This window comes from Thermobia domestica, chromosome 7 (assembly GCF_964235325.1).
Source record: "Thermobia domestica chromosome 7, izTheDome1.hap1.1, whole genome shotgun sequence".
Classification (NCBI taxonomy): Eukaryota; Metazoa; Arthropoda; class Insecta; order Zygentoma; family Lepismatidae; genus Thermobia; species Thermobia domestica.
The window spans coordinates 279,213,807-279,228,863 of record NC_137460.1 but is presented as its reverse complement, the minus strand read 5'-3'; the positions used below and the strand labels follow the sequence as shown (position 1 = coordinate 279,228,863).

General features: G+C 35.4%; 1 protein-coding gene across 1 annotated transcript in view; it reads left to right on the top strand.

Moving 5' to 3' along the window:
- Positions 1 to 8,021: 8,021 nt before the first annotated feature.
- The window catches only part of LOC145690957 (uncharacterized), a 37,687-nt gene continuing 30,651 nt past the window's right edge, over positions 8,022 to 15,057 (top strand). Inside the window, exon 1 of the mRNA XM_081766426.1 lies at positions 8,022 to 8,731. Within this exon, the coding sequence (XP_081622552.1) occupies positions 8,367 to 8,731 (365 nt within the window). The 5' untranslated portion in view covers positions 8,022 to 8,366. The remainder of the gene's footprint in view (positions 8,732 to 15,057) is intronic.

Genomic DNA, 15,057 nt, shown 5'->3' with positions numbered 1-15,057 from the left:
ACGAAGAAGTGGAAGAGCAAAGTAACCAGCTTAATTCTGATGTTGTTAACGTGGAGCGTAGACACTTCACAGACTTTGAAAGATTCTTAGGTCTTGTTAATCCTAGTACTTGTGAGGGCAGTAGTCAGTCTGATATTCCAGTGGTTGTTTCTAGTCCTTTGATTGGAACTACTTCAGTAACCACTACCTCTTGTCTTCGCCCTGCCAAAGTCAATCTGTCCCAGGTACAGCATTTCTTTAACAATGCTAGTTGTGTTTCCACTGCTTCTGCTCATGGTATGCCGCATAGTCATTGCACTCATTCCCAGCCTGGTCATGACAAAGGTTTGAACGGTCGGAAAGCTGATGGTTTTCCTAGTTATGAGCGAAATAATTTATTCAACCCTTTTCTTTCTCAGCACGCTAAAGATAGGAATGATTTGCCTTGTGTTTCATCGGTTAGTGTTGGGCGAGGTGACTCTGCCTACCCAAGAACTTCCACCTTGGAGCCAGATGTCCCCTCTTTCTTGTCCAATGGTTATTCACTGTCTAACATTAACGGTAATAATAATAATAATGGTCACGGTTTAAAATCATTACGTTTGTCTGACTTAAGTCATTTCCCTGAGTTTACAGGTAATGTCTTGGAGATTTCCCCACTTGATTTCTTACAACAATTAGAACAGAATTTCAAGTTGTTGAATCTTGATCCCGAATAGCAAGTGTTAGTTGCTATGAGAGCTATGAAAGATTCTGCTGCTTGTTGGATCTCACAGGTCTCAGATCAAATTCACTCATATCATGACTTTAAACGTCTCTTCTTGTCACAGTTTCTCAATCCAAAAGTTTGTAGGGCTCAGTGGAGATATTTGCTGTCCACTAAGTATAATCCCAGCATTCACGGAAAAGCTTCTGAGTTTGTGTGGAAACTCTCTAAAGGTTTAAGAATGCTCAAGAATAACATGTCACAAATAGAATTAGTGGATTATTTAATTGATACACTACCTCCAGAGTATCAATTTACTTTAAGTCAAGTAGAAATCACTTCGGTTTCTGAACTCGCTGAGCGCCTAATGCGGCTAGAAGTACCTGATAAAACTAAGCTATTTAACAGTCCGCTAGTGTCTTTAGAGTCATTTAGTTCTAAACGTAAAGCAGGTAATGACAATGATCCTCCTAGTAAGAGTAAGAAACGCAATGTGCATTTTGATGTTAATCTCGCCACTACTATGATCAATGAAAACAATAATGAACAAGGTAGCTCTAGTGTAAATTCCAGTTCTGAAAATAAGGTAACTACTAAAGAGAAATGGGCTCAAGTAGGATATGCTAACGTAAAGGATTACCTAGGCAATAATCCTCCCGATAATAGCAATAACAATAGTAATAACAATAATGTCAATTTTAGGCGTAATAACCGAAGAAGGTTTGGTTTTGGTAACCGTAATAATAACAATAGTAGTAATAATTTCACTAATAGACAAGGTAATAATGGTTTTCAAGCTAGACAGAGTAATCGTAATGTTAGAAGGGTTAACATTGGAAATCGTAACATTAACAATGGTTTTGCTAGAAACACTAATAGTCAATCAGGAAACTCTTGTGAACAGGCTGAACCTATGTCATCTTGTTGTAATTGTAATCATTGTCCTAATTTTAGGAATAATCATGAAAGTATGGGTGTAAATTCACAAACTGTCTCTGAGCCTTATGCTCAATGTAATGCAACTTTAAATTAATAGGGCAGACTCCTGATCGGTCGCCTGGAGCCCGCCAAGATTGTAGTAAGCGACCAGAAGCTATATTATCTAACCGAACTAACGGTACGTGGTTCACTCAGTCTCCTCTTCAAGTTTATTTTATTTTAAATGAAAATTCTCTTGACAGTGTTAATGAAAATAGTACTTTCGTAAAGTCACCTTATTTGTCAGGCCAGATAGCAGGTTTATCCCTATCCTGTATAATTGATAGTGGGTGCGAAGCTAACCTTTTGAGTTATGATAATTGGAAAAGGATTGTAGAAGTGTTACCCACCGCCAAGCTAGTGCCAGCCAAGCATGTAACTCTGCAAGCATTCGTGGGTGATAATAAACACCGAGTTAAAGGCCAAAAGACTTTATATCTAGAATTCTCTGGTCATGTTCTCGAAGTTTCTTTCTTCATTGTGGAAGGTATGAAGTCAGACGTTCTCTTAGGAACTCCTTTCTTGAGTAAATACAGCTGTGTTGTGGACTTTGCTAACCGCATTCTTTCCTTCAAAGATTTAGATGGCAAGCCAGCCAAATTGAACCTGAACTCCTTATGGATAAGTTCAATGGAACCAGAACCTTTAATAGAAGAAGTGAACCAAGACGATGATTATTTGGTGCCCGTGAGCGAAATTCAAGATACTATTTTGTCCAGAACTGATTTAACGGAGGATGTTAAGTCAAGATTAGTAGATTTATTAATTCGGTACCGAGAATTATTCTCTGAGAGGCCTAGGCCAGTGAAAATAAAGCCGCTGAAGATCGAACTTACAGATAATGAGCCAGTGGTGTGCAAGCCATACCCGATAGCCTACTCAATGCGAGAACCATTTAGAAAACTCTTGCAAAAATGGTTAGAATGGGGAGTCATTGAAGAGCGATTGTCACCGTATTTAAATCCGGTGCACTGTGTATATAAGGCAGACAAGCAGTCTATTAGACCCACATTGGATTTAAGGCACCTGAATAGAAAGGTAATATCTGCTAATGTGCGAGTGGAGCCCATACAAGATATATTAGCTCGTCTCAAAGGTTCTATGGTGTTTTCTTCATTTGATTGTAAAGATGGATATTATTGTCTACCCTTAGAAGAAGAATCTTATGAGAAGACAGCTTTCTTATTTGAAGGAAGACAATACTGTTTTCGTTACCTAGTGATGGGACTGAAATCTGCTACAAGTCTGTTTCAGTTCGTTATGAACAGTATCTTCGACTTGTCCACAAAACATTTTGTCTCTTGTTATTTAGACGACCTTCTTTGTTTTTCACCTTCTATAGAACAGCATCTCAAGCATTTAGAATTTATTCTATATACGCTAAATAAGTTAAATTTTTCTTTAAATTTTCGTAAATGTAGATTTCTGTTTCCTGAACTGTTATTCCTAAGACATGTCATATCTGGCCGAGAAGTTAAAGTCAACTCCAAGCTGAATGAAACTATTAGAAATTTTCCCGTGCCAAGAACTCGTAAGCAGTTACGTCAATTTTTGGGCATAGCCAATTGGCGTCGCAAATTCATTAACAATTACGCCGAATTAACCGAAGATTTAGTGCATCTTCTACGCAAGGAAGTGAAATTTCATTTCGGCCCAAGACAGTTGAAAGCTTTTGAACTATTAAAGCAAGAGTTAATTTCTCCTCCTGCCTTAGCATTGCCTGACATGAGTCAAACTTTTCACATCTTCTCAGATTCCTCTGCTATAGCTATTGGAGGATATATTGGTCAGTACGAAGGTGACGAATTTAGAGTTATCTCTTATGCCAGTAGACGTATTAAGCCCACTGAAATGTCATTGTCTATTTTCCAGACAGAATTATTAGCAGTAGTATTTCTGTGTGAGAGATTCGCAGACTATATTCTTGGTAGAGAAACGGTGGTCCATACAGACAACAAGGCCATAACGCATCTTAAAACTGTACGTAATCTAGATACTAGAACCACTAGGTTATTGCTAAAGCTTCAGGATTATAACTTGCAATTTGAACACCTGTCTTCTGGTGAGAATTATATTGCTGATGTTATTTCGCGTAACCCTCCTGAGGAGGATGAGTCTGGTAGTGCTATGTACATGGTGAATGTTGTGTTTAAAAATTTAACTCAATCTTCTTTCTTACAGCTAATGTCTAAAGAACAACAGAATGATGCTTTTGTTAGTAAATGTTTAACTAAATTGGAAGAAGGCAATTCAAATTATTGTAAACATTTAAACTTAGTGTATGTTAAGCAATCTAATGTTTGGAAATTAATTATTCCTAAAAGTTTAGTTCATGTAGTAATAGACGAAATTCATAAGGAAGCCCATTTTGGTTCCAGGAAATGTTATTTACATTGTAGAAAACTTTTCTATTGGCCGAATATGAAGCGTGATATTGCTAAATTTATAAATGATTGTGAAATTTGTGCAACAACTAAACCATGTTCACAGGCCAAGGTACATCAAATTTGCCATGTGGAGGCTGACCGCCCACATTGTAAATTAAGTGTAGATCTTATAGGGCGTTTACCAAAGAGTAACTCTTATTCTTACATATTATCTGTCTTAGACGTCTATAGTAAATTTCTTGTGTTGTACCCAGTAAGGAATGCTAATGCTAAAGAGATCACTTCCATTTTTACTAAAAGGTATTTTTACCATTATCCTATTCCCCAGGAACTCATTACGGACAGGGGAGCACAGTTTGTTTGTTGCCTGTGGCGTCGTTTCTGTCGCGGAAATGGCATTCAACATTTGTTGTTGAGCCCGTATAATCCAAAATCTAATCCTGTAGAAAGATATCATTCAGAAGTTTCTCGTTTGTTAAGAGTATTTATTAACAAAGACCATACTCAATGGAGTCAAAAATTATCAGAGATTCAGTCACTGTTAAATAATTCTATATCTCTCACTACTGGTTACGCTCCTTCAGAGCTTTTTCTTAATTTCTCAGCTCCAGATAATTTCAAGAAAGAATTAGATTGGCCTTCAGAGTTTGGTGAAGTAGACTATAAGTTTAGACATCAGTCAGTATTGTTAAATACAAAGAAAAGTCTCAAGAAAAATGATTCCAAAGTGAAAACGAAAGGTGTCGAAATTAAAATTGGTGATCTTGTTTTCGTAAAAAATGAGAAGCATAGCTCTATGATTTATAAGACCATTAGCAAGTTTTTCTTGAAGTATTTGGGTCCATTTTTGGTCATAGGTGTAGAAAATAACGCAGTAAGTTTGGTTAATTTAAACAATGAATGGATTGGCACTTATAATTTAGATAATGTTAAGTTGTTTAACTGTTCTCTGGAGAAGCGCCAGGAATTGTTGGTGAATACGTATTTATAAAAAAAAACTATTTGGTCAAAGTTTTTTTTTCTTCAACCAGGGCGAGGTTGTAACGCCCCATTGTAAACGATTCTACAATTGTATTATTAGTACAAGTTATTACTTACCTCTTGTAATCCTCTTGTATTTGGCAACCCTGCCGAAGCATCATGTTCGCGGGTTCGCGCAAGGGATTCTGGGTACTCGAAGTCGAACATGAAGACATCATGGTATGATTAATTTGGTGCGCGTTGATAAACTATGTCGAATCTCCAATTTACCGCCGCCATCGTCACGTTTAATAGTTTGTGTGCTTCACTTTATGCCTCAAGGAACTGTTTCACAGGTTTTGGCAAGTGTGCCACTATTTAGCATAGTATGAAATTCCGAATGTAGTTGGGAAGTACTTATTAGCCCAGGCTGCCACGTGAGTCATCTTTGTGTAGGTGTATGTTTTAAGTTGGCTCTGTTTGGTTGTTTCTGCATATTCAAATATCTAGTGAATAACATTCTCAGAGCGGACTACTCATCATGTTTTCAGTGAACCATATTTTTACTTGCAGTCAGAAATGATGTATCTAATGTCCAACTAAATCTTTAGCAGCGGGGCCCCCCAACTCATTCGCCATGTCCGTGAAGCGCATCAGAAGTAAGTACTTTCCTCATCAGTCCTATTCAGAAATATCCGTGCCTTTATGTAATATGGAAGCATCAGGAGTTTATGGTAAATTTGCCAGTGAAAATGTGACATTCCGGAAGTGGGATCCAGAACATTGTCATCACTGTGATTTATTCGAGTGGCAAGTACGGATACAGGTTTATCACTTGTTCCTGCTAATCTTGCTTGTGCTGTTTAACCATTTAATCGTAATCGTTTAACCTGGTGACTTATGTGATCCAGTTCTCCCGAGTGATGATTTAAGAAGTCAAGAATTCAGCATTCTCCCAAGAAATTGGAATGGAACTTTGTACATAGGCTTACAGTTTGAAGTGTCTATCCATAAGAGTTAATATCTACACGTTTAAGTTTCATCAATACACTATTTGTGTCTCTTACGAAGCGTTCAATTAATATGTCCTCAGTACTATGTTATATTAGCGCCACTTATTAGTCAAATCTCCGTTGACATTCATAATATATACTGTATCTTCATTGTCTGTTATATTGTCCAGTGAACGTCATGGATTGTCAGCATCAGGATCGGTGTATTTACTTTTGGCGATGGTGCCCACCTGCTCTCGCCTGCCCAGATCGGGTTGTGTGCAAGACGAAGAATTCTCTTCATGTCCGATCTTCTAGACGTTATAGCTTAAGGGAAGTTCTCCACTACAGTGATCAGTTATTCTGTCTCAGTTTCTGTGCATCGTATGCGTTTTGAATAGCAGTTAGTGTGTATTTCTTTGTGTCCAGTTGGAAATGTGTTCCGTTAATAGTGCAAGTGCATTTATGAAAGGTATAGCAGTCTGCTTGTTTACACCTGTCAGAATTGTAAGTACCCTGTGTTGTGAGTGCCCGCCTTCGCAGCAGGCTCACCATAATTCTGCTTTGTACAGAATTATCCTTTTTTTGTTGCTGATTCATTGGAATCGTAATTGCATAGCGCCCGTATGTGGATTTGCTGATGCCCGCCTTAAGAATGTGATTTCGACGATTGTCTGTTTGCACTTATCAATGCTGTAGTAAGCTATAGGAACACCACTACCTATATGATTGTCTAGTTAACTGCTGTGTATTGAATTTATCACTGTCGGAAGCAGGAGTGTGCTTTCAGTATTTAGGAGACACCTGGCCGTCTAGCACAAGTTGATTCAATATGTTGTCCTTTTGTTTTTCCACTTAAAGCTAGTGTGACTTTTACTGTTGTCAGTCTATATGGATCGAGTTACCGTCACTTCCTTGTAAGTTCTGTCCAAATACGCCACTACTTGACGATTACATGGGTTTTATTAGTCAGAGCATTACGTTTGTATAATCATGATGCTCACTTGTACCGGACTTCCTGATCAGCACTGGCGTTCAGTAATACATTGTCTGTTTTACTTATAAGGTTTAATATTTACACTTGTCTAATTTGTCTACCTTTTATTTACATTCATGTCCGTATTCATTTGGGACGAGTCACTTGTCTTATGTTTACATACTATGTATCGAGAACCTATCTAGCATGATGTTTCTTTGGGGTTCCCTACTGCTATGGTGGTTACTAGTAAGTGCATCATATTATACTTCTGAGTATTACATAATTAGTGTAAACCCGACTAGTCGTGGTAAGTAAATCTACGTTTGCTCGAGCCATTTATCCTATTATTTGTTAGTGTCATATTACTCTTTATGCAAGTTTATAAAACTATATATAGGTACATGTTCCAATATTTTGTTTCATATGAGTGTTGAATCCCATATCATTATTTTCAATTATAGTATAGCAATATGATGGGTGTGTGTTTATTCAACTAAGTAACTAAGCAAGTTGCTAAGTATAACATTGCAGGGTTATCTCAGAAAGTATTCACAATGGTAACTTCGGTATGATTTTGGTGTAATAATTGGTGAGATCCCGTATTCTAAATCTGTGAATGTTTTAAGTCAAATAAAATGTTGCAACACCCTACCATAAGTGTTATGTTTTGCGAAATTAACTCTGCAGCCTTGTATTTCAGCTTTGGCATTTTCATAAGCTTCAAATAGGTAAGGAAATCACAGCACAAGGGAAGGGCTGTGTTCTGTGCATTCGTAGAGTGTACAGGGGGCAATCTCGCACATGTTGGATTCGTTTTACCGTTGTACTAAAAGTTTTTTTTTTCTTTTCGTTTTTGTTATTAACGCATTAATTTAGCGCAATCTTATGCAGTGTTAGCATCTGTTGCTATTCTTCTCCTGTGTCATAGCATGCTCACAGGTGGCGACCCTTACCATATATTTATCATTTCAGTGCTCCGGCACTGGGCAATCAAGCTTAGCTGTAGCCTGTCAGGGATTGGGCCCTCTGGGGCGCTACACTATTCCCGCTAAAACGATAAAGATGAATGGATACCTTCTCAAACACGAGAATAGCGGTATGTCAGAGTGAGCTACACTAGCGACAAAAGATCTCACTTGAACGAAATATGAACTAAAGAAGTATACATCTGGGTTTTTTCATTTTCCTCCGGCTGCTACAAACAAACAAACAATTGCCTAGAGAGCGATCGTGGCTAAGGAAATAAGGATTTGCTTAAGAAGCTGATTTTAAATATAAAGTTGCTTTTGTGAACGTTCTTGTAAATCATTTCATTAAGACTGGCAACATAAAATATAAGGGAAGTATAAGAACAGTGTTATATTCTTATTATATTTCATTTCACAATGGCTGGTGAGGCGTCTGTTAAGTTGGAATTGATGTGCAAAGAAGAAACTGCTTTTGACTTACCTCAGGAAGATCCACTCGAAGGGAAAGGGTGGACATACGAACTGATGACTGACAAGGAAGAGTTAATATTATCCACAACGGAAGGAGAGGAAACAATGGACAAGGATACAGCTATGTGTACTTTGGATGTGAAACTAAACGTTGATAGGGTGAAATCAGAATTAGCAGTAGAAGATGATCCTGAATTTGAAAGGAATATAGAAACGCCTAGAAAAATAGTAGTTCAGGAGACTTGCGCGTCGTACTCTAATGACTTCCAACAATTAACAACAAAAAGTTTAAATTCACTTCGCCCAGAAAGGTAATGTTCAAATTTTCATATACTAATTGGCTCAGATTGATAATAAGGTTACATGCGTTCGGAAAGTTTGTTGGCTAAAAGCAATACTTCACGAGAAATATTTAGATATGGGAGATATCTCGAACGTAAGTTAGTAACCTACAATTAGGAAATTGGAAGACACAGGTAGATAAGCTGTATACCAAATAAAAATAAGATCGATACGACTAATACAAATCTTATGTAGTTTAGATCTTGATAAACTAATTATTTCTTTATTATTTATCACACACTTCTCACTAATTGTTGCACATATTTAAAATATGGGTGCTCGACAATATTGTTTTATTTATATAGAGACTTATGTAAAATAACAAATCGTGAGAATGGTATATATCCTAATATTTTGCAAATTTAAACGTGGAATATATTATATTGGAACAAGAACTATGGACGTTTGTGTTTTTACTTAGAATTTAGCTCAAATGTGTCTAGCCTCATTTTTCCGGAGGGCTTCGAAAGACATTAGTAAAATACAAGAGAAAGAATATTTTAACCATCAATGAATGTTCGTTAATTGTAGAGGTCCATACATCAAACCATTTCATAGCTGCACTCATTTCTTTCAAGGAAGTCGACTTTTTACATTCCCAGGAATCATTTCTAGAGTATGAACCTAAATTTCTCAATGTATAATCACTGTGGGGGCTTAGTGAACGTACATGATGTGTGTATTATTGTACAGACAACGCTAACCAGCATGTGCTAGATGGCCGGTAAAAATAAGATTGCTATGCAGATTAGAGCATTACGCAGAATGTTGGTAAACCAGGATAGCGCAAAATTCTGTATTTAGGATAAACTTACGTGTTGAATGTGTTCTTGTACGTTCCTAAGTATTTTATAGGTAACATCTTGAAATGCTTTCTTTGCTTGTATATTTGTATTCCAAACTAACGCAATATATTAGGGACGTAATTCCTTAGTTATATGAATTCCTTCCTTCCCAAAGGTAGTTCTAGATTTGTGTCATGATTTGCCACATTGAATGTTGATATTTCATTTCGCTTACAGTGGCAACTAGCTACCGTAACACGGGGTTACATTGCACATTGGGCATTACTTCCCACAAAATACGAAAAGAGATTCAGTCATCTGTTAGTAAAACCCTGAACTGTAAACAGATTGGTGGTAGTTCCTAGTTTTCTCACTGGGTGTCTTTACAGTCATATGGTACTATGTTACTGTGACGCCACATATTCTGTCTGCTTGTATGTGTGGAATGTGGTGAGCGGGTAATTGAATTTTGGTTTCATGGCGACGATCGTGGTAACTATTCTACAACCAACTTTACTGAATAAATAACTTAGTTCTTTTCATTTTTAGTAGTTAAGTTTAACAAATTTGGATTTGTGCTTTTTACAATTTAGAAATTTATAAGAACATCCCTAGGTGGCGTATACAAAGAAAGTTTGAATTCGTTCTATTTCAAGCGCTTTCCAATTCGATTTTTTTTTTTGCGCTGCTCTGAGCCTATCGTAAAAGTATGTATTTGACATCTAGATATTCCTAGTAGAAGTGGCAAGTAGCTCGCGAGTTTTTTTTTTTTTTTTTTTTTTTTGAATGAAGAAGGAAGTATTAATGTTTGTACTGACAAACAATAAAGACATTTTGATCGTAGCTTTAAAGTTGTTTCAAACTTCGTGATCAGAACGGCTCCTACTCTGCGGATGGTATAATTTGAGAACGTTTCATTTCTTTTAGCCCAGTGAAATAAATTGAGATCTTATTTGAACATATAAAGGAAAGTAAGAATATCTCAGATACAAACCATGAAAAATTTCCCAACCATTCTATTTTTAACATCTTTTAAACTTTAACAGTTATTGCCAGTTATTTTGCTTCTAACTGCAGTGAAAGTAATTTGAGATCACGTCTTTCTTATTAGGTGAGTTAAATAAATTTTGTCACTCTGCTTTTAGATTTTAGATAGAAGTGAGAATGGCCATAGATACAAGTCCCGCAGGATTTTGTGGTTTTTTTATTTAAGAACAGTTTTGGAATAGAAGATTAAGAATAGATTTATCAATACAAAATAACTATGCAAAGTATCTCATTTGACACTAGAGAATCTTAATATGTTTTAAAATGTGCCCGACGTCGGTTTCTTCTTTTTGGGTTCCCTTTAAAGGGCGGTTGTCATTATGACTACGAATCGAATTCTAAGTGACGTTAGTTTCAATTTTTGTTATGGGGCAGCAATATTTTATCAGATAATGTTCTCGTTGTACTGTTGAAAAGGGTATTTTATAAACGACTTTTCGTTCTTCTATAAATAAATGTAGTACTTCTGTATAGATCATCATTATTATTTAAATTCATTTCAGAACGATGTTAAATCAAATTTTATTGTGGGTTAATGAGATGTACTCATAAAATGCCAGCGAAGCGTTATTTATTTATTTGTAAATTAGCCCTTTTAGAGTCCAGATTAAGAATATCATAAATACGATATTATTAAGTACATCCCGCCTTTCGAACAAAATTTCTTAGTATGACAGAAAACTACATAGTATAAACTGCATTTCATTCTTGAATGTAGGTTTTGCATTAGTAAAGCACGATGATGGTTGAGTCCAAGTTTTTATGAGACAAAGATTTAAATTGCTTTAAGAAAAATTATTTTCCACTTTATTATATTTCTTACACGGGGGAATATATTCTATGATCCAATCGAAAGTGCAGGAACGTGAGAGTAAAACTAACCAAGACAGACGAAAAGATTATGGAGCTAATGGTTTATGGTTTACTTGTGTATCAGTTTTCTGATATATTTTGTGTTTCCACGTATTTTTCCTTTCTTTAATTTGCATTTTTCTCCATTTTTAAGATTTTTTCACACCATTTTAGACTAAATTCCACCAAGATATGAGTTTTCTATCATTTTGTCAGTACTTGTGTGAATTGATAGCTTTTCCCATAGTTCATACTGCCTTTTTGGACAGGTCTATATTTTTGCTCATATAGTTGTAAACGCTGAGCTATTCCATATAAAATCAGGAAGTTCATGAGTGAAGCCTTAAAAATTAGTTAGATTTTATGTTTCTAATGAAATTGACGTTTGTTTGATTTGCACTTGCTGATGGCTCAAAGCTCATAGGATACAGGCTTGGGTGTCGTTTCTAAGCTTGTGCATCACCCTTTACAAGAATTTCCATTAACAAACCTGGATTTCTTTAATTTGTATTATTGTTTTCTTTTGAGATTTTAGCTTGCATTCTCCGTTTTTTGTTGACTACTTACACCTTTATCTCGGGCACTTGCGTAATGCTTTTTTATCCTTGTAAGTGTCTATTTCCTTTGTTTTTTTTTTTGGTTAGTTATAACTCAGTAGTTTACGAAAATGCATTTTAAAATTTGCATCGTCCCTGTATTTTAAACTCAATCTTTTTCTCCTTCGTTTCCTTCTGCTTTTTAACCCTTAAGAGGAAATATGTGTATGTCAGACACCTATGGTTTTTCTTTGTATTACATTGGCAACACTGATTCACTCAATGTATCGGTTCTCTCAGTACCTTCTTATTATTTAGTTGTATGTCTGTCGCAGTAGTCCATTGTTGGCGTAATGTCTGAGTGATCATTTATCGATGATTTTAGAAAGAGGCACACATTTCCATTATTGTTTATATTTTCGCGTGATTATTGGACACACATTTCCTGAAGAGAGTTTTGCTTTCAAAAATTTTTGTGGTTTACTTTTATTTACCATGAAATAGAAGCTACTGAGCTCTTGAAACATACTATTTTGTTTGTGTGAGATTTATGGATTTGCAAAATATAGACCTAGTACCTCGAGAAAGAAATTTAAGAATGAAACTGTAAGTACAGCAGATCCTTATTTCACGGGAAAAATTCCAAAAATGTTGAAAGTACAGAAGTAATTTATATTATTGTCTTCAGTAGATTCTGACTGAGACGCCTAATTTTTTCCTCAAATCAAGAATTACCTACTAAAAGTGAGGACGATACCAATTCTGATACAGTGCCAGGTGTGAGCTCAAGTAGTAACAGAACTGTCAATGTGAGCAGCCCTAGTGAAGTTTCATGTGATAACGAAGGCCTTAGATACAGAGGTAAAAACAGGTTTGTTTGGAATTGAAATGAACCTCTAAGAAACCGAAGGGTTCTTCATCAAAACATAGTCAGAGGGATTCCTGGTATAGTCACCCATGTAAGAAATCTGGGAAAAAATCCTGTCTAACTTATGTAATGATGATATAATTCAGGAGATTTCAATATGAAGTTGGAAGAAAATCGAAACAAATTTGAAGTAAATTAGAGCAAAGTCAAACTACAGATCTACTGACCTATCTGAAAATAAAGCCCTTATTGCTCTCCTAATATTGTGTTATATTTGTAAATCAGGCAACGAAGACATGTATTCACCATTTTCAAGACACTTTGGGACGACCTCTATTTAAAGCTACCATGTTCGTTAAACGTTTCCAAGCTCTTCGACAAATAGAACATTTGAACAGGGCAGCTACATGTGGACAAATAACATATTTGCGGGGTAGTAATATGTAGAATTATACTAATTTAGAATTTGGCAGTTTTTAAATTTATATTCTATTTTTATTTAGATATTGAAATATTTTCCGAATTTGTATTCCAATAAAACCGAATTAATATATGTAATTCTTGTTTATCATATTTTGCTCGAAGTACAAAATATAAAGTTTCATTATTCTACATTACACATACGTTTTTTTAAAAAAGATATTACTTTATACATGTCCGTGTCCCAGAGACACGCATTTCCTGTAAGCGAACAAAAATAACGTTCCCTGTTAAGGGTTAAGATATTTTCTGACTTTAAAAATTACTCTAATAGAATACATTTTACAAAAATGGAGATCCTAAAAGAGCTGGGAGTGAATCAAAAAACTACTCTCTCTTCTTTGTCTTCAGTTAAATATAATGTTACTATTTGGATGAATCCTTCGCGATTAATTCCAATCAGTATTGTCCTAAAATCGATAAGATAAAGCGCAAGTAAAATGGAATTAAAACAAGAAGAAACAGCTGGCAATCAACAAGGATATCATCTTAAAGTTTGTTCTTGGCTTTCTTTACATTTTTCCGAATATCTCTTTTCCATTTTGTCTATTGCCAAGCATCTGGAATTACAAACATGTATTATAACGAACATTATCAAAACGGAAGTGATGTTCACCTGTTCCACGTTATTTCGAGAGAAGATAATTTTGTTTATAACAAGTTTTCGTCTTCGTTTATAAAGATTTATAATTTGTGCTGAAGGAATGTATGATTTTTTCTGCTTTCCTTGTTTTTATCTTCTCCCGATATTCTTTACCATATATTGAGCTAAGTTCTTAAATTAATTTTCTTTCTTACCATTTGATGTTATCCCATGTATCTCCATTAGCTTTTTCTAATAACAATGTTGTTCTCGTTTCTACCAGGGTCATAATGAGAAGCTGTGAGGGGCGTAGACATAAAATCATTAATAAGGCCCGCTGACTGTAACATAGGGACGTTATTTCATATGCGTATTTTTTATTAAACAGGCTTATCAACAGTTGTATATGCAGTATTATTACAAACTATCCTCGCAGACCGTTTGAACGCTCAAAATTGTAAATAAGTAAAATGCAGCGAAATGATAACTATTTCATAATAAGTTACTAGGTTTGGAAACACCTGCTCGAAACACAGGTACCGTAGTGAGTCATCAAAATTGCCAGAATTCCATTTTATTAAATTTTATAACTTTTTCGTTTGTATAAAAAAGTTAAATCGATTATTTCTGATTCAGGCCTACACATCAAGGATAACACTGCTACCAACTTGAAATGTACAAAATATAGCTAGTTGACCAAATATTTAAACATGTACAAATTTTGCCGTGTAATCCAAATTGAAAAGTTGAATATAATACAACTCAAAGATATGGTAGTCAAATAGATTGATTATTTGATCTCTGTGGATTCAAACTTCAGAAAAACGATCATATGGCCTTTCACTATATTTGACCCAAAAGCCGTTGCTTGTAGGAAGCGCAAACCGTTGACCGCTAAGTTAGTCCGACGGTGATTTGTTCCGACTTTTGGTCTACTATGCAGTAACATGTTAAATCACATTAGGTATTTAATCTTCTAGTATAAGAATTACAGGAACCCTGACCTGTAAACATTTTCATCGTCTCTTTGTTTAATTCCCTTTTCCCTTTTATTAATTTTAATAGTCGGTATATTTTTTTTCCATTTGTCATCTCTTGGTTAATTTTTACTATGATATGCATTTTCTGTTGATGATTGCTTTTT